This window comes from Scyliorhinus canicula, chromosome 9 (assembly GCF_902713615.1).
Source record: "Scyliorhinus canicula chromosome 9, sScyCan1.1, whole genome shotgun sequence".
In the NCBI taxonomy this organism is placed as follows: Eukaryota; Metazoa; Chordata; class Chondrichthyes; order Carcharhiniformes; family Scyliorhinidae; genus Scyliorhinus; species Scyliorhinus canicula.
The window spans coordinates 131,292,504-131,311,642 of NC_052154.1; the positions used below are offsets into that span (position 1 = coordinate 131,292,504).

Here is a 19,139-nt window from a genome sequence, read left to right on the forward strand (position 1 = left end):
GAGTGAGCTGTTTGTCGTACACACGGGAGATCAGGAGGGGGGGATTGGTAGGCTCCCGCTAAAGAGGGCAGTGAGGAGTTTTAGGTACCTGGGGGTTCAGGTGGCTAGGAGCTGGGGGACTCTGCACAAGCTCAATTTTACTAGGTTGGTGGAGCAGATGGAGGAGGAATTTAAAAGGTGGGACATGCTGCCGTTGGCGGGTAGAGTACAGTCCGTTAAAATGACGGTGCTCCCAAGGTTTTTGTTTCAGTGACTCCCCATTTTTGTTCCGAGGGCCTTTTTTAGGAGGGTGAACAGCAGAATTCTGGGATTTGTTTGGGCGCACGGGACTCCGAGGGTAAGGAGGGTCTTTTTGGAGCGGGGCAGGGATAGAGGGGGGCTGGCGCTGCCCAACCTCTCTAGGTACTATTGGGCGGCTAACGTCTCGATGGTACGTAAGTGGGTAATGGATGGGGAGGGGGAAGCATGGAAACGGATGGAGATGGCGTCCTGTGGAGGCACGAGCCTGAAGGCACTGGTAACGGCGCCGCTGCCGCTCCCTCCAACGAGGTACACTACGAGCCCGGTGGTGGCGGCTACCCTCAAAATTTGGGGGCAGTGGAGGCGACACGGGGGGGGGGGGGGGGGGGAAGCGGGGGGCTCGGTGGAGGCCCTGCTGCGGGGGAACCACCGGTTTGTCCCAGGGAACATGGATGGCGGGTTCCTGGGGTGGCACAGGGCGGGCATTAGGAAGTTGGGAGACCTATTTATCGACGGGAGGTTCGCGAGCCTTGGTGAACTGGAGGAGAAGTTTGAGCTCCCCCCGGGGAATATGTTCAGGTACCTTCAGGTCAAGGCGTTTGCTCAGCGACAGGTGGAGGGGTTCCCTTTGTTGCCCCCGCGGGGGGTAATGGATAGGGTGCTTTCGGGGGTGTGGGTCGGGGATGGGAAGGTGTCTGACATCTACCAGGTAATGCAGGAGGCGGGGGAGGCGTCGGTAGAGGAGCTGAAGGCTAAGTGGGAGGTGGAGCTGGGGGAGCAGATTGAGGAGGGGACATGGGCGGACGCCCTGGAGAGGGTGAACTCCTCTTTATGTGCGAGGCTTAGTCTCATCCAGTTCAAGGTGCTGCACCGGGCCCACATGTCCAGATCTAGGATGAGTAGGTTCTTTGGGGGCGAAGACAGGTGCGTCAGGTGTCCGGGGAGTCCAGCGAACCATGCCCATATGTTCTGGGCATGCCCGGCACTGGAGAAGTTCTGGAAGGGGGTGGCGGGGACGGTGTCGAGGGTGGTGGGATCCAGGGTCAAGCCAGGTTGGGGACTCGCGATATTTGGGGTTGGGGTGGAGCCGGGAGTGCAGGAGGCGAAAGAGGCCGATGTCTTGGCCTTTGCGTCCCTAGTAGCCCGGCGGAGGATCTTGCTGCAGTGGAAAGATGCGAGACCTCCGAGTGTGGAGACCTGGATTCATGACATGGCGGGATTCATTAAGTTGGAGAGGGTCAGGTTCGCCCTGAGGGGGTCGATACAAGGGTTCTTTAGGAGGTGGCAGCCTTTCCTCGACTTTCTGGCTCAACGATTAGGTACTAGGTCAGCAGCAGCAGCAACCCGGGGGGGGGGGGGGGGGGGGGGGGGGGGGGAGAGCGGTTTTAGGGGGATAGTGTTTAAGTTAATTTGCTTATTGTTAATTATTCTGTGTTTATTGGGTTGGGGGGGGGGTGGGGGGGGGGGGGGTTTGTTATATGCGTTGTTACGGGTGCCGGGGGGTGTATTATTATTGTATTGTTTTGTTGATATATATTTTTCAAAAAATTTCAATAAAAATTATTTAGAAAAAAAAGAATTTCAAGATGATACAAGCGTTATAATTACATAATTACGAACATTATGAAGAAAAGGTTCAAGCTCGTTAAACCTCTGACAGCTAGTTGGTGGAGAAGGATATGACCACAATGTTAATCTTTTCCTTAGTTTTAGATTTATTCCCAAAGAGACTTTAAGGTCCTAACTCTCCAACACAACCACCTGAGGCTGGTTTAGCTCACTCAGCTAAATCGCTGGCTTTTAAAGCAGACCAAGTAAGCCAGCAGCACGGTTCGATTCCCGTACCAGCCTCCCCGGACAGGTGCCGTAATGTGGCGACTAGGGGCTTTTCACAGTAACTTCATTGAAGCCTACTCGTGACAATAAGCGATTTTCATTTTTCATTCCGTGTCAAAGTAGTGTCTCTTTACATCAGCTCAACTCATTACCTAATGAGTGTTCCACACTTGTATAAACTTAACCTTAATTTATACAAGTGAGGAACAGTGGAAAAATTGATCTTGGTATCCCCAAAAACATGCATCTTTCCACAAGATGGCAGAATGTGTATTTGCATAGAAACTCAAATGAAGTCTTCATCTCCAGTGCAGATGTACCGACAGCAAGCATGGTGAAAATACAAAAATTTGCAATTCAGAATTAAATGAATGAAATTGTGTGTGTCAGGAACAGTAACAGTCAGAGATCAACGTAATGGAGGTGAGGAAATGGCCTTGCTTGCGTTGTAACCCTGTGAAGTCTCACTTGATATTCAATCTGAGGCCGAGTGAGAACAAGAGTGCAAATTTCAGAGAAGCGTTGATAGAATTCAAGCACTATTTAAGATATCATCGTGCTCATGTGCAGTGGTCAATTCACGCAGCCTGAACGCAGAACAAATCTGTACAACCTTTTTAAAAATGAAGCACCAGAGACCACATTTGTTGGTTTGACTTTCAAATCATGATGGTACCAAAGTCACACCCTTAAACTGGTCTGTCCAATTCAAAGCTGGCTGGGTATTCATCCTACAAGAACATTCTTTCATATTTCCTTTGTGATCTGTCATGAATTTGCCTAGGAACATAAATTAAACAAGACATAATAGGGTGTGATCTGCCCAGCTACAGGTAGAAATCTGCCTAGTTACAGCCGGAGCCAGTATTCAAAAAGAGCCTTTCCCAATAACGATATTACCAGGCATCATAAATAGAATCAGGTGAGATCGCCTATTAAGTTGAAACTTAGACAATCGGGAGATCAATGAGGTATACACATGCTAATTTTTAGAGTCAAGGAATTTGATAGAGGTAGCCAGCCAAATACACAGAATGCAGAATCAAAGGAGAGAAATGGCAGCATCCTCAGAAGCGGGGGGGGGGGGGGCAGTTTTACATCGAGCATCCTGATGCCCAGTTAACATCTAGCAGCTGAGAGGCCAATTTTGCATCTAACTGCCTCTATGTCTCAGAGCCAAAGCAGTGCAAAAACCTTCTAAATATACAACATGAAGTCTTACAGCACCAGGTTAATGTCCAACAGGTCTGGTTCAAATCACTAGTCTTTCAGAGCACTACTACTTCCTCAGGGTGAATGAAGAGGTCGGTTCCAGAAACATATATACAGACAAAGTCAAAGATGCAAGACAATGCTTGAATGCGAGCATTTGCAAGTAATTAAGTCTTTGCAAATCCAGTGAGGGGGCAATCCCAGGTTAAAGAGCTGTGAATTGTCTCAAGCCAGGACAGTTGGTAGGATTTTGCAAGCCCAGGCCAGGTGGTGGGGGGGTGAATGTAATGGGACATGAATCCAAGGTCCTGGTTGAGGCCATACTAGTGTGCGGAACTTGGCTATACGTTTCTGTTCAGCCATTCTGCTTTGTTGCACATCCTGAAGGCTGCCTTGGAGGAGGCTTATCCAGAGATCAGAGGCTGAATGCCCTTGACTGCTGAAGTGTTCCTCGACTGGAAGGGAACCTTCCTGCCTGCCGATTGTCACGCAATGTCCGTTCATCTGTTGTCACAGCGTCTGCATGGTCTCGCCAATGTACCACGCTTCGGGACATCCTTTCCTGCAGCATATGAGGTAGACAACGTAGGCAGAGTTGCACGAATATGTACCGCGTACCTGGTGGGTGGTGCTCTCACCATGCCGATGAGTACCACCTGACGTTGTGATCCAGAATGAAGCGGGTGAGTTGCAGAACGGTGTCTGAATATTGGCAGTTATTGATGTTGAGTACTGATCACAACATCTTCACCTTCGACAACAAGTTCTTCATCCAGATACACAGAACAGCCATGGGGACCAAATTCGGATTTCAATATGCCAACATCTTCATGCACAAGTTTGAACAAGACCTCCTCACCGTACAGGACCGTCAACCGACTTTATACACCAGATACATCGATGACATTATTTTCCTTTGGACCGACGGCAAAGAATCACTGAAACGACTACACGATGACATCAATAAATTTAATCGCACCATCAGACTCACCATGGACTACTCTCCAAAATCGGCTGCATTCTTGGACACACTCAACTCCATCAAGGACGTTCACCTCAGCACTTCGCTTTTCCGTAAGCCCACGGATAACCTCACAATGCTCCATTTCTCCAGCTTCCACCCTAAACACATTAAAGACATCCCCTATGTACAAACCCTGGTATACACAGGTCTGCTCAGACGAGGAGGAGCGTAACAGACATCTACAGACGCTGAAAGATGCCCTTGTACGAACGGGATATGACGCTCGACTCATCGATCGACTGCTCCAACGCGCCACAGCAAAAAACTGCACCGACAAACACGGGATAAGACCATAAGACCATAAGACATAGGAGTGGAAGTAAGGCCATTCGGCCCATCGAGTCCACTCCGCCATTCAATCATGGCTGAAGGGCATTTCAACTTCCACCCTACCAGCATTCTCCCCGTAGCCCTTAATTCCTCGCGGACCTCAAGAATTTATCATCTCTGCTTGAAGACATTTAGCGGTCCCGGCCTCCACTGCACTCCGCGGCAATGAATTCCACAGGCCCACCACTCTCTGGCTGAAGAAATGTCTCCGCATTTCTGTTCTGAATTTACCCCTCTAATTCTAAGGTTGTGCCCACGGGTCCTCGTCTCCTCGCCTAACGGAAACAGTTTCTTTTGCGTCCACCCTTTCTAAGCCATGTATTATCTGTAAGTTCATATTAGATCTCCCCTTACCTTCTAAAACTCCACATGAATACAATCCCAGGACTCCTCAGCGTTCATCATATGTAGACCCGCCATTCAGGGCTCATCCGTGTGAATCTCCGCTGGACATGCTCCAGTGCCAGTATGTCCTTCCTGGAGATGTGGGGCCCAAAACTGGACACAGTACTCCAAATGGGGCCCTAACCAGAGCCCTTAATAAAGGCTCAGTAGCACATCGCTGCTTTTATATTCCAACCCTCTTGAGATAAATGACAACATTGCATTCGCTTTCTTAATCACAGATTCAACCTGCATGTTTACCTTAGGAATCCTCGACTAGCACCTCCAGATCCCTTTGTACTTTGGCATTATGAATTTTCTCACCGTTTAGCAAGTAGTCTATGCTTGGATTCTTTTTTCCAAAGTGCAAGACATCACATTTTCTCACGTGAATTGCATCAGCCATTTCCTGCCACCACTCTCCCAAACTGTCTAGACTCCTTCTGCAGCCTCCCCACTTTCCTCAGCACTACCTGCCTGACCACCTAGCTTCGTATCATCGGCAAACTTCGCTAGAATGCCCCCAGTCCCTTCATCCAGATCATTAATATATATGGTGAACAGCTGTGGCCCCAACACTGAACCTGTGGGACACTGCTGGTCACCGGCTGCCATTCCGAAAAAGAACCTTTTATCCCAAACTCTCTGCCTTCTGTCAGACAGCCAATCCTAACCCATGCCAGTAGCTCACTCGAACACCATGGGCCCTCACCTACTCAGCAGCCTCCGTTGGCACCTTATCAAAGGCCTTTTGGAAATCCAGATAGACTACATCCACTGGGGTTTCCCTGGTCTAACCTACTTGTCACCTCCTCAAGAATTCTAACAGGTTCGTCAGGCACGACCTCCCCTTCCTAAATCCATGTTGACTTGTTCTAATCCGACCCTGCTCTTCCAAGAATTTAGAACTCATTCCTTAACGATCGATTCTAGAATTTTACCAACACACCGAGGTTAGGCTAATTGGCCTATAATTTTCCATCTTTTGTCTTGATCCTTTCTTGAACAAGGGGTTACAACCAGCGATCTTCCAATCGTCCGGGACTTTCCCTGACTCCAGTGATTTTTGAAAGATCTCAACCAACGCTTCCGCTATTTCTTCAGCCACCTCTCTCAGAACTCTAGGGTGTAGCCCATCGGGGCCGGGAGATTTGTCAATTTTAAGACCTTTTAGCTTTTTTAGCACCATCTCTTTTGTAATGGCAACCATACTCAACTCAGCCCCTGACCCTCTATAATTTTTGGGATATTACTCATGTCTTCCACTGTGAAGACAGACGCAAGTTACTTATTAAGTTCTCCAGCCATTTCCTCGTCTCCCCTCACTAGCCTTCCGGAATCAGTTTGAATTGGCCCAATGTCTCAAGCCAGTGATACAATCGAGAAGAGTACCCTTTGTGTCCAGTATTTCCCCAGAGCGGAGAAACTACAACATCTTCTTCGCAGGCCTTCAACATGTCATCAATAAAGATAAACATCTTGCCAAGGTCAACCCCACACCCCACTACTTGCCTTCAAACAACTCGCACAACCTCAAACAAACAATGTTTGCAGCAAACTCCCAGCCTTCAGAATAGCGACCACGACACCACACAACCCTGCCATGGAATCTCTGCAAGACGTGCTAGATCATCGACATGGGTACCACCATTACATGTGGGAACACCACCCACCAGGTACGCCGTGTGACTCTGCATACGTTGTCTACCTCATATGCTGTAGGAAAGGATGTCCCGAAGCGCCTGGTACATTGGCGAGACCATGCAAGACGTGCGACAACGGATGAACGGACATCACGCGTCATCGGCAGGCAGGAATGTTCCTCCAGTCGGGGAACACTTCAACAGTCAAGGGCATTCAGCTCTGATCTCGGGTAAGCGTTCTCCAAGGTGGCCTTCAGGACGCGCGACAACGCAGAATCGCTGAGCAGAAACGTATAGCCAAGTTCGCACACAGCCTAAGCTGGGACCTGAATTAATGTCGCATTACATTCACCCCCCCACCATATGGTCTGGCCTTGCAAAATCCTGCCAACTATCCCTGGCTTGAGACAATTCACACCTCGTTAACCTGGGATTACTCCTCTCTCTCGATCTGTAAAGACTTAATAACCTGCAAATGCTCGCATTCAAAGCATTGTCTTGCATCTTTGACTTTGTCGATGTGTGTGTTTCTGGAACCAACCTCTTCATTCACCTGAGGAAGGAGCAGTGGTCTGAAAGCTAGTGATCTGAACCAGACCTGTTGGACTTTAACCTAGTGTTGTAAAATTTCTTACTATGCTCACCCCCAGTCCAATTGCCGGCCTCTCCACCTCATAAATATAGTTTAAGGGCGTGATCCACTGGCCGCATTGCGCTCGAGAGCGCAGTGCGGCCACTGAATGCCAGAGAGCCCTATCGCAGTCTTCCTGACAGTCTTCACACCTCGCGGGATTCACCCAGGTATGTGTGGGGTGGGGACCCTTTCAAAATGGAGGCCTGGTCTCAGAGTTCAGCTCCCCAATGCTAAACAAATTCTAAGAGTGGGGTAAACCAGTGAGAAACTCCCCTGCCCAAAAAAATGATTAAGTGTCATTGAATAGCAGTGGGAATTCACGGCAGAGCCAGCGGGAAACTCTCTGAAAAACCTGCCACAAATGAACTTAGAAATTTGAGAATCGCACTCGAAATATTTTTCGCTGGATCAGGAAAAGGCAGACTGACCATCAACCCTGTATTGTGTGGTAATATGAACTGAATTTTTACTTATGTTTATTTACTTGGATGGTTGTTTTGGGGAAAAAGGAACTCTTAGGATTTCAGGGCTCATAGATATATATTTTGGAACAAGGTGTACATTCCACATAAACTTAGTGTTTCATGGTTTACATACTAATCGTCTTAAGAGTAGTGTAGTCCTGTTGATCTGTATGATCTATCTTTTAATGCCATACTTAGTCTTCAATAATTGTTATTATTAGCGGCTGTTTATTCTCACCAGGGTTTCACTAGCTTTTGCACACCAAAACAATACACCCTTTGAACTGTTGTTCAAAGTGGGATACCTCACAGACAACATCTGCGTGCTTATGACAATCTTGCACTCCTACCAGAGGCCAGAGCATTTGTGTCATATATTAGGTTGAAAGGTTAACGGGAACATGTACATGCAATGAGTGCAGGACTGGAGTGAATTCACAGAACCTGCTCACCTGTCTTTCTGACACACAAATAAATTGAAGGAGTTTTCTGCACCAAGGAAATTATCGTCATCCAGTATCTCAACAGCACTCATCCAATTAGGGTTGAAGTCTCGGGCAATCTTATGTAAAGTAAAGGAACAAAATAAATGCATTAATGTAACAATATAACAGCAGACAATACTTGTGATGTTAATTAATGAGATACTAAACTGAGGCCATGGCCTACGTGATCCCTATTTACTATTGAAAAGACAGGACTACTAGAGACCCTACTGGGCAGGAGGCCGTTCAGCCCATTGAGCCTGGACCGACCCTCAAAAGAGCACCCCATCTAACCAATCCCCAACCCTATCCCCGTAACCCCCACCTAACCTTTGGACACTAAGGGGCAATTTAGCATTGCAATCCACCTAACCTGCACATCTTTGGACTGTGGGATGAAACCAGAGCACCCGGAGGAAACCCACACAGATATGAAGAGGAAAGTGCAAACTCGACACAGTCACCGAGGTCAGAATCACACCCGGGATCCTGGCACTGCGAAACAGCAGTGCTAACCACTGCGCCCCCATGATGTGGACTCAAAACGTTAACTCTGTTTCTCTCTCCACAGATGCTGCCAGACCGGAGTCTATCCAGGATTTTCTATTTTTATTTCAGATTTCCAGCATCTACAGTATTTTGCTTTTATTTTATGTTGTGAAGTTCTCTTTCATGCAATGGTGAAGGTACATTTTGGAAAATTCTTTAATTGAAAGCAAAAATGGTGGGACCCTCAGAACAGCCTCTATAATTAAATTCCAGTCCAATATCTATGAAATTAGTGCAATTCTGACTCTCTTGTACAAAAGTCTCATTTTGTTGTACAGTAGGGAGGGTGGAGGTTAAGGGGTACAAACCACAAACACAGACACAAAGTGAGGTTTAGTTTCCGGCAAAACTTCGCAATCATAGAGATTCAGTCAGTCACACAATCCACCAAAATGCATTTAAAAGTTGATTTAAATGGTCGGTGTAGCCACCTAAGATGGACACTGGGCTACCAAAATGAGAGAACTGCTAAGGCTGCAGGGAGGAAAACAGTTTTAGCCAGGACAAGCAGTTTGCAAAAGGCTAATTAGCATTCTGCACGTATCGAAACAGTTTATGGCCAGGTGCAAGATCTCAACCAAGGTTGTAAATAGCAAACGCTTTGCATAGTAATGAGGCGATCCAGATCTGGGCCCACACATAGCAACATTTGAGTTTGAATGGATACTTTGAGTGGACGCCCAGACGAAACGCACCAGAAGTATCCATCACAAAAGACCCTAGAGGACCGCCCCACCCATCGAGAAGAGACCCTCAGATTGGGGGATTTGTAAGATATCGATTGGGAAATGACCCAATCGATACATGGCAGGTAAAGGCCCGCCCCTGAAGAGGCACGGACATTGGGGGACCTATAAAGGTTAGGACCCCGCACATGGTTCTGTCTGTTTTTGTGCTCCGGCTTGGACTGCTGTTCTGACTCCGACTCCAGCCTCCAGATCCTGTCTTTCATCACCGGCGTTGAGCACCAGCCATCGTTCAGTAAGTGCCCAAAACGACGCTCGCTACGTGACCCAGCACTGCCTATACTCTAGCCGACTATTAGAGAACAGAAGGTGCAGTCCAGAAAGGAACAAAGGCCTTGTCCCCTGACCTTGCTGGTTCTACTTAGATAAGTATTTAGTCGTTTAATAGTAGAAATTAAGTATTAGTCTTTTAGCGTATGCATGCGTATTTATTATATTTGTATAATAAATAATCAATCGTTGAACTTACTAATCGGTGTTATAGTTTTATTACTTTGAACCTGACCTTGAAATACTTGTGAGGTGTCTAAATACGGCACCTGGCGGACTCCGGAGCTGAAATTACATACACAGAGCTGTAGTAGTGTTAAGCACACGGCCTTTTAAACGGAGGCGTGTTAATACACTCCAATAAACGCGTAATACACTCAAGTAAAACGTGCAACAGTCGGTGTCAGGGTTTACCCGGAGGGTGGCAACCATTCATTGACTTCTTTGCGGAGAATTAATAGTCAGCGGGGGAAGGGGGGGGGGGGTTGGTTCGGGTAGTATAGAGTAGGGGGTTAAATAGGCGGGCCCTTGGAGGGACGGATGGTCGGTGGTTGCTTTTTGATTACTGCTCTTTCTACTCTATTGTTTTTGTACTGTGGTTGTTTGTTATGCCAAAAATACCTCATTAAAAATTGTTTGTTAAAAAAAAAATTGATTTAGACTTCCGGTGGCAGCGATGACGTAGGAAGCCGCACATTTGGGAGCTCCCGTTTCAAACGGACTTTTCAGCTCTTTTTAGAGCCCAAAACGGAATTTTTTCGACATCTCCCGGTGGGAGAAGGTGTGCTGATCGACTTTCTCCGCATTTCATGACTTGAACTCGGAGTGGAAAGGGGGAAAAAAACGGCAGCAGCTCCCCAGAAAAAACGGGGGAAGGAATCCAAGATGGCGGCCGGCGGAGCACCAGAGGAGTGGAAGCAGTGGGCCCAGGAGCAGCAAGCTGCTCTCCTGCGCTGTTTTGTAGATTTCAAGGCTGAGGTACTGAGCTCTCTGCAGGAAACGAGAAGTGGCAGGACCGCTTCAAGGAGCTTGATCACCGCATGAGGCAGAAAAATCTGAGGATCTTGGGCCTTGCGGAGGGGCTGGAGGGGTCGGATCTGACAACCTACGTGGCTACGATGCTGAACTCGCTAGTGGGGGCCGGATCTTTCCATCTGCCCCTGGAGCTGGAGGGAGCCCACAGGGTACTGGCCACGAGGCCTAAGGAGAATGAACCCTCGCGTGCGGTGCTGGTGAGGTGCCACCAGTTCAGTGATCGGGAGTGTGTGCTGCGCTGGGCCAAGAAGGTGAAGAGCAGCAACTGGGAGAATGGGGTAGTACGGATCTACCAGGATTGGAGTGCGGAGGTGGCTAAGCGGCGGTCCGGGTTTAATCGGACGAAAGAGGTGCTCTACAAGAAGATGATAAAGTTTGGAATGTTGCAGCCTGCGCGCCCGTGGGTAACTTATTTGGACCGGCACTATTATTTTGATTCCCCGGAGGAGGCGTGGGCCTTCGTGCGGACAGAGAAACTGGACTCGAACTAGGGGTTGGGGGTAATACTTTACTGCTGGTTTCCGCTGTTGCTGTGTTCTCTTTCTCTGTACTTTTGTAATTTTGATATGGTTATTTATTGGGGTGTTGTTCTGTTTCTTGTTGTGGGGCATTGTTTGAGTTTTGTATCTTGCGGGGAGGGTTGGGGGGTTTGTTGTATTCTATATCGGGTTGGGGGTATGGAGTGGGGCTGGTATTTGGGAGCTGCGTCAGAAGGGTGTGGTGGGGCAGTGCGAAAGCGCGGGCTTTCCTCTGGTTTCCCGTGTTGCGGGGCTGGGGGGTGGAGACGATGACCGGGGGGGCCCTTAACTGGTTCTTCCCCGCGCTGGAGCGGTGCCTGGAGGAGGGCCAGGATGGAGGATGATCCCACTTTGGGAGGGGTCGGGTTTTTGGCGGGAGTTTCCGGGGTCAGCAGAAGTTAGCTGACGCACGGAAGTACAATGGAGGACGGTTCGCGGCTAGAAGGGTTCCTAGCCTGGGGGAGGGGGGAAAGGGGAATACCGGGTTGCTGCTGGCAGGGTCAGGAAGGAGCTGGAGGGGGCCGTGGGGACAGAGGTGAGGTGTTGTCGCTGTGGGGACTGGGTCGGGCGGGGGGTGTTGGCCTGGGGCGGGCAGTCGACGGGCTATGGCTAGTCGACGGGGGAGGGGGGGGCGGGACGCCCTCTGATCCGGTTGGTCACCTGGAATGCGAGAGGATTGAATGGGCCGGTGAAGCGGGCGAGGGTACTTGCTCATCTGAGGGGGCTAAAGGCAGATGTGGCAATGCTTCAGGAGACCCACCTGAAGGTGGCGGACCAGGTCCATCTGAGGAAGGGGTGGGTGGGGCAGGTTTTCCACTCTGGGTTGGATGTGAAGAACCGGGGAGTGGCGATTCTGGTGGGGCAAAATGTGTCGTTTGAGGCATCTGAGGTGGTGGCGGATAAGGGGGTAGGTATGTTATGGTTAGGGGCAGGCTACAGCGAGAGAAGGTGGTACTTGCTAGTGTGTATGCCCCAAATTGGGACGATGCGGGCTTTATGAGACGTATGCTGGGACGGGTGCCGGATCTAGAGGCGGGAGGTCTGATTATTGGGGGGGGGGGGGGGGGGGGGAGACTTCAATACGGTGTTGGATCCTTCACTGGATCGGTCCAGCTCTAGGACGGGTAGGAGGCCGGCGGCGGCCAAGGTACTGAGAGGGTTTATGGACCAGATGGGAGGGGTGGATCCATGGAGGTTTGTGAGGCCGAGGGCACGGGAGTACTCTTTCTTCTCCCACGTACATAGGGTTTATTCTCGGATAGACTTCTTCGTGGTGAGTAGGGGACTGATTCAGAGAGTGGAGGAGGCCGAATATTCGGCCATTGCAATCTCCGACCACGCTCCCCATTGGATAGAGTTGGAGATGGGGGAGGTGCGAGACCGGCGGCCGTTGTGGCGGTTGGATGTGGGGTTGTTGGTGGAGGAGGTGGTGTGTAGGAGGGTCCGGGCAAGGTGAATGATACGGCGGAGGTCCAGGTGGGGATGGTCTGGGAAGCCCTGAAGGCAGTGATTCGTGGGGAGCTGATATCCATCCGGGCACACAGGGAGAGGAGCGAGAGGAGTGAGAGGGATAGACTGGTGGGAAAGATGCTGGAGGTAGACAGGAGGCACTCAGAGGCACCAGAGGAGGGACTGTTGGGGGGGAGGCGCAGCCTACAGGCTAAATGTGATTTGCTGACCACTAGAAAGGCGGAGGCACAGTGGAGGAAGGCACAAGGGGCAGTGTACAAACATGGTGAAAAGGTGAGTAGGATGCTGGCTCATCAGCTCCGCAAGCGGGATGCGGCTAAGGAAATTGCTGGAGTGAGAGACAAGACTGGGAATGTGGTGCGGAAGGGGGTAGAGGTGAATGAGGTCTTCAAGGACTTTTATGGGGAACTGTACCGGTCGGAGCCAACGGGGGAAAGGAGGGAAATGGAGAGGTTCCTCGACGGGCTTCCTTTCCTGAAGGTGCAGGAGGAGAAGGTGGAGGGGTTGGGTGCGCCGATTGAGCTGGAGGAGCTAGTTAAGGGGATCGGGCAGATGCAGTCAGGGAAGGCACCGGGGCCGGATGGGTTCCCGGTGGAATTTTATAAAAAGTTTGTGGACCTAGTGGGCCCCTTGCTGGTGCGGACACTTAATGAAGCGTGGGAGGGGGGGACTTTGCCCCCGACGATGTCGCGGGCGCTGATTTCGTTAATCTTAAAGAGGGACAAGGACCCCCCCAGCACTGTGTTTCATACAGGCCCATATCTCTCCTCAATGTGGATGCCAAGGTGCTGGCAAAAATCCTGGCCACCAGGATAGAGGACTGTGTGCCAGGGGTTGTACACTAGGACCAGACAGGGTTTGTGAAGGGAAGGCAGCTGAACACGAATGTGCGGAGATTGTTGAATGTCATCATGATGCCGGCGTTTGAGGGGGAGGCTGAGATAGTAGTGGCGCTGGATGCAGAGAAGGCCTTCGATACAGTGGAGTGGGGGTACTTATGGGAGGTGTTGGGGAGGTTTGGATTTGGTGAAGGGTTTATTAGATGGGTGAGGCTGCTATATGAGGCCCCGATGGCGTGTGTGGCCATGAATGGGAGGAGGTCGGAGTACTTCCGGCTTTACCGAGGGACCAGGCAGGGTTGCCCCCTGTCCCCCTTGTTGTTTGCATTGGCAATCGAGCCGTTGGCAATGGCGTTGAGGGATTCAGGGAGGTGGAGAGGTTTGGTGCGAGGTGGGGAGGAACATAGGGTGTCGTTGTATGCCGATGACCTGTTACTGTATGTGGCGGACCCGGTGGGAGGGATGCCGGGGGTGATGGAGCTGCTAGCTGAGTTTGGGACCTTTTCAGGCTATAAACTAAATCCAGGCAAGAGTGAGGTGTTTGTGGTGCACCCTGGAGACCAGGAGGAAGGAATTGGTAGGCTCCCGCTTAGGAGGGCAGGGGAGAGTTTTAGGTACCTGGGGGTGCAGGTGGCCAGGGACTGGGGGACTCTTCACAAGCATAATTTCACCAGGCTTGTGGATCAGATGGAGGAGGAGTTCAAGAGGTGGGACATGCTGCCATTGTCGTTGGCGGGGAGGGTGCAGTCCGTCAAAATGACGGTGCTTTCGAGGTTCTTGTTCCTCTTTCAGTGCCTGCCCATCTTCATCCCCAGGGCCTTCTTTAGGAGAGTGACTAGCAGTATTTTGAGCTTTGTGTGGGCACATGGGACTCCAAGAGTGAAGAGGGTTTTCCTGGAGCGAGGAAGGGATAGAGGCGGGCTGGCGCTGCCCAACCTTTTGAGGTACTATTGGGCGGCCAATGTGTCAATGGTGCGTAAATGGGTGATGAGGTGGGGGGGGGGGGGGGGGGGCGCGGCGTGGAAAAGAATGGAGATGGCGTCATGTAGAGGTACGAGCCTGGGTGCCTTGGCAACGGTGCCGCTCTCTCCTAAGAGGTATACCACGAGCCCGGTGGTGGCGGCGACCCTAAGAATCTGGGGACAGTGGAGACGGCATGGGGGGAAACGGGGGCTCGATGGAGGCTCCATTGGGTGGAAATCATCGGTTCATCCCGGGGAACAATGATGGGGGACTTAGGGGGTGGCAAAGGGTGGGCATCAGTAAATTGAGGGACCTGTTTATTGGCGGGAGGTTTGCGGGCCTGGGGGAACTGGAAGATAAATTTGGGCTCCCCCAAGGGAACATGTTCAGATACTTGCAGGTAAAGGCGTTTACTAGGCGACAGGTGGAGGAATTTCCTTTGCTGCCCTCGCGGGGGGCGATGGACAGAGTGCTTTCGGGGGTGTGGGTCGGAGAGGGGAAGGTGTCTGACATTTATACGGTAATGCAGGAGGTGGAGGAGTCATCAGTGGAGGAGCTGAAGGCTAAATGGGAGGGGGAACTTGGGGAGCAGATAGAGGACGGGACTTGGGCGGATGCCTTGGAGAGAGTCAACTCTTCCTCATCATGTGCGAGGCTTAGTCTCATCCAATTTAAGGTGCTGCACCGGGCCCACATGTCCGGGAGTAGGATGAGTAGGTTCTTTGGGGGTGAGGACAGGTGCACCAGGTGTTCAGGGAGTCCAGCGAATCATGCCCGTATGTTCTGGGCATGCCCGGCACTGGAAGAATTCTGGAAGGGGGTGGCGGGGACGGTGTCGAGGGTGGTTGGATCCAGGGTCAAACCAGGGTGGGGACTTGCGATTTTCTGGAGTTGCGGTGGAGCCGGGAGTGCAGGAGGCGAAAGAGGCCGGTGTCCTGACCTTTGCGTCCCTAGTAGCCTGTGGAGGATCTTGATGCAGTGGAAAGATGGGAGGCCCCCAAGTGTGGAGACCTGGATCAGTGACATGGCGGGATTTATAAAATTGGAGGGGGTCAAATTTGCCCTGAGAGGATCAATACAAGGGTTCTATAAACGGTGGCAGCCTTTTCTGGACTTCCTGGCTCAAAGATAGGTATCTTGGTCAATAGCAGCAGCAACCGGGGGGGGGGGGGGGGGGGGGGGCGCCTTATTATAGTTTCTATTTTCTTTCTCTACGGTTTTGTAACTTAACATTGTGTTAATTTAAGTTGTTGTTAATACGTTGTGTTGTTCATTGAGGAGGGGCGAATGTTTATGGTTGCTATCATTATTGTTATTGTTGGTATTTTATTATGGTTCGATGTTGTATAAATTTAAAAAATTTCAATAAAAATTATCTTTTTTTAAAAAATTGATTTAAATGGGTTGAATTAATCATCTGCAGCAGATTACTTAAACTAGCAAAAACATGGGAAATTAGGTCATTCCTACCAACTATCTAGCCCCCTATAATTTTATATACCTCAAAGAAAACAACCCTCGCCAGTTTAATCCTTCCTCACAGCTATAATTTTCCATTCCTGGCAATATCTTCAATGAATCTCCCTGGCAGCATTATAGTGCAATCATATCATTTCTGTAATGTGGTGACGCAGAACTGGATGCAGTACTCTAGCTTCAGCCTAATTAGTGTTTTGGACCATAACCTCCCTTCTCCTATATTCTGTGCCTTGACCAACAAAAGAAAGTATCCTGTATGCCATTGTAAATCATCTTATCTACTCAATCTGGTACTTTCAGGGATCTGTGGACATCTGCACCAAGCTTCCTCTATTCCATTACACTTCTCAATATCCATTTATTTGTGTATCACTTACCTGGTTTGCTCTACCAAACGATTACCACGGACTTCTCTGGATTGAATTCCATGTTGTCACTTTTTTTCCCACCTGACCAGTCCACTGATTTGTTCCTACAGCCTTCTTTCTCACCATCAACACAAAGCCCATTTATGTTTCACCTGCAAATTTCTGCACATTCCCTTACCAAACCTAAATTGTCATATGCACAAAAAGCAAGGGATCTAATAAAGAGCCCTGCAAAGCCCCAAAGGAAACGGTCATCTAGTCACAAAAATACCTTTGCCATTTGCTTCCTGTCATGGAGCCAAATTTGAATCTAACTTGCCACTTCCTCTTATATTCCTTGAGGTTTGATTTTTTTCGACCAGTCTGTTATGCTAACATCTATGCAGGCTACATCAAAATCACTATCTTTCATTAACTATCCTGGTTACCTGTTTAAAAAATGTAATTGTCAAGTCAGGCACAACCTCTTAACAAAGCCATGCTGACTGTCCTTGATTAAGCTGTATCCAATTTATACTGTCTTTCAATTTTCTCCCCCAATAATATCAACCATGGGGGTTAGATTGACTGACCTGTAGTTACTTGGTCCATCCCTTTGCCCTTTTTTTAAGCACTACAATATTAGCAGTCATCTCGCACCGTGCCTGAAGGCCGAAGAGGATTGAAAAATGACTGGCAGGACCTCCGCTATTTCCTCCCTTGCTTCTCCTATCTGGGCCTGGCGGGCATCTATTTTCAGGATGCAACATCTCTTATTGGTGGCCAACATTATACTGGGACATTTAAATCAGAAGGCGGCCCCACCAATGATTTCTGCAATGAATCCAGATAGCTCGTTGAGATTAAATCAACAGCTGGTGTATCAAAGCTGGACCAGACATCTCTAGGTCAGGGAAAGTGGGAAAAAAATAATTTCGTCAAGCTTCACTCTTCATCACTGACCCCTTGCGTAAAAGTGTGGATACAGACTTTAGGTGAAGACAGTACCAAACTGTGTTGTACTACCTTCCATGGGTGAACATTCTACTAATAAAAATGTCAATATCCCCCATGATGGGCCAATATGATTTCGCTCTTTAAGCAGCAGGAAACTGGAAAAAGCAACTCAAGTTGCATTGTACCTCTTCAAAATTCCCTTCCATTGGTTTATATGCAAGAAGCAGCACTGAACGCATCAGATCTCCCACCAGTATGAAGTCTCCTTTTGTTTTCAGGTAGAGTGCCATGATATTATTGTAGTGGTTGCACTCTGTACGTAGCTCTTTTTCTGCAGTCCATTCATATAATCGCACCTAAAGTGAAAAATCATACTTGTTACCTCATCAGGTCCAGAAGAGAATACAAGAGTAAATACATTAAGATTTGGTTCGATCCACCTGATAAAAATAAACTCAGTGATGAGACAAACGAATAAGAAAATGAAGCTGTCAGTAGGATTTCAGTGAACTCCAGTGAATGTGAATCTTTACCTCCATGTCCATTTGAACTGAAAACATCCATCTAAACTATAAATAACACACTCAGTGGTACAATTATTGAGTGCATGTTTTTGTAAAATTGGGTTGGAGCTGGAACGAACATTTTGTAGTTGCCAGGTACTAGAATAAAGTTATGGCAGTTACTGATCGAGGAAGTGAATTAAGAACAAAAGACAAAAATTGCATTAGATGGAAGCTCAATTGTCCTTTCATCTATTAGTACATTTGCATAGATATATTTACATTTGTGTAGATATATTTTATATATTACACACAGTACATATAGAGACTCAAGATAATTTTTGCATTTATCACTCCCCTTATTTATTTATATCACTCAAGTGTGCTGAACGGTGTAATTCTCAATCTACATCTGCAGGCATCATAAATTTTGTGAAGTATTATTGTGAGAAAACACACATTTATTAACTAATTTTGAATAGTTACAGGCCTAAATTGAATAGGTAAAAGAACTACTCTCAAAATGCAAAATTAAACTGTGGATAAAACCGCACAGAGTGGCGGAACTGGCTTTGACTGCTCAGTTCATAGCTTGAAACCAGAGGAAAAGATTCTTCTTCCTCCAGCCCAGGAAGAAGAAATAAAATGTAAAAATTCATGCAAAGTTGCAGACCCTTTAGTGTCAACAGAATGCTAACTGAGACATGTGCAGCAACAGGAGCCCCCTTAGAAATGGAAGAACAAAGAAAACAAAACTGAACCATAAAACATGCCAATTTTTAATAGAAAGAAAACTATTTTTACAATTTTCACACAGCAAGACAAAACAGCCGGCACCACTGAACAAGGGCTACATGGTGGTACAGTGGTTAGCACTGCTGTCTCACGGCACCAGGGACCCTGGTTCGATTCCGACCTTGGGTGACTGGGTAGAGTTTGCACTTTCGACCCATGTCTGAGTGGGTTTCCTCTGGGTGCTTCGGTTTCCTCCCACAGTCCAAATGTGTGCAGGTTAGGTGGATTAGCCGTGCTAAATTGCCCCTTAGTATCCAAAATGTAGGTGGGGTTACGGGGTTGTGAGGTGCAGACTCGATGGGCTGAATGGCCTGCTTCTGCACTTTAGGGATTCTATGAAATTTACATTCACCAACAGATCATTTTGAGCAGGCAGACTACATGCAAAGAAAAGCTTTGAGAATCTTATAGGCTTA

The 19,139-nt window shown here is 48.7% G+C and overlaps 1 protein-coding gene across 1 annotated transcript in view; it reads right to left on the reverse strand.

Annotated features, from left to right (window-relative positions):
• Nucleotides 1-19,139, reverse strand: part of ddb1 (damage-specific DNA binding protein 1) — a 181,695-nt gene that overhangs the window by 34,089 nt on the left and 128,467 nt on the right. Inside the window, exons 22-23 of the mRNA XM_038807595.1 lie at nucleotides 17,611-17,781; nucleotides 8,220-8,329 (exon numbers count right to left, since the gene is read on the reverse strand). Of these exons, the coding sequence (XP_038663523.1) occupies nucleotides 8,220-8,329; nucleotides 17,611-17,781 (281 nt within the window). The remainder of the gene's footprint in view (nucleotides 1-8,219; nucleotides 8,330-17,610; nucleotides 17,782-19,139) is intronic.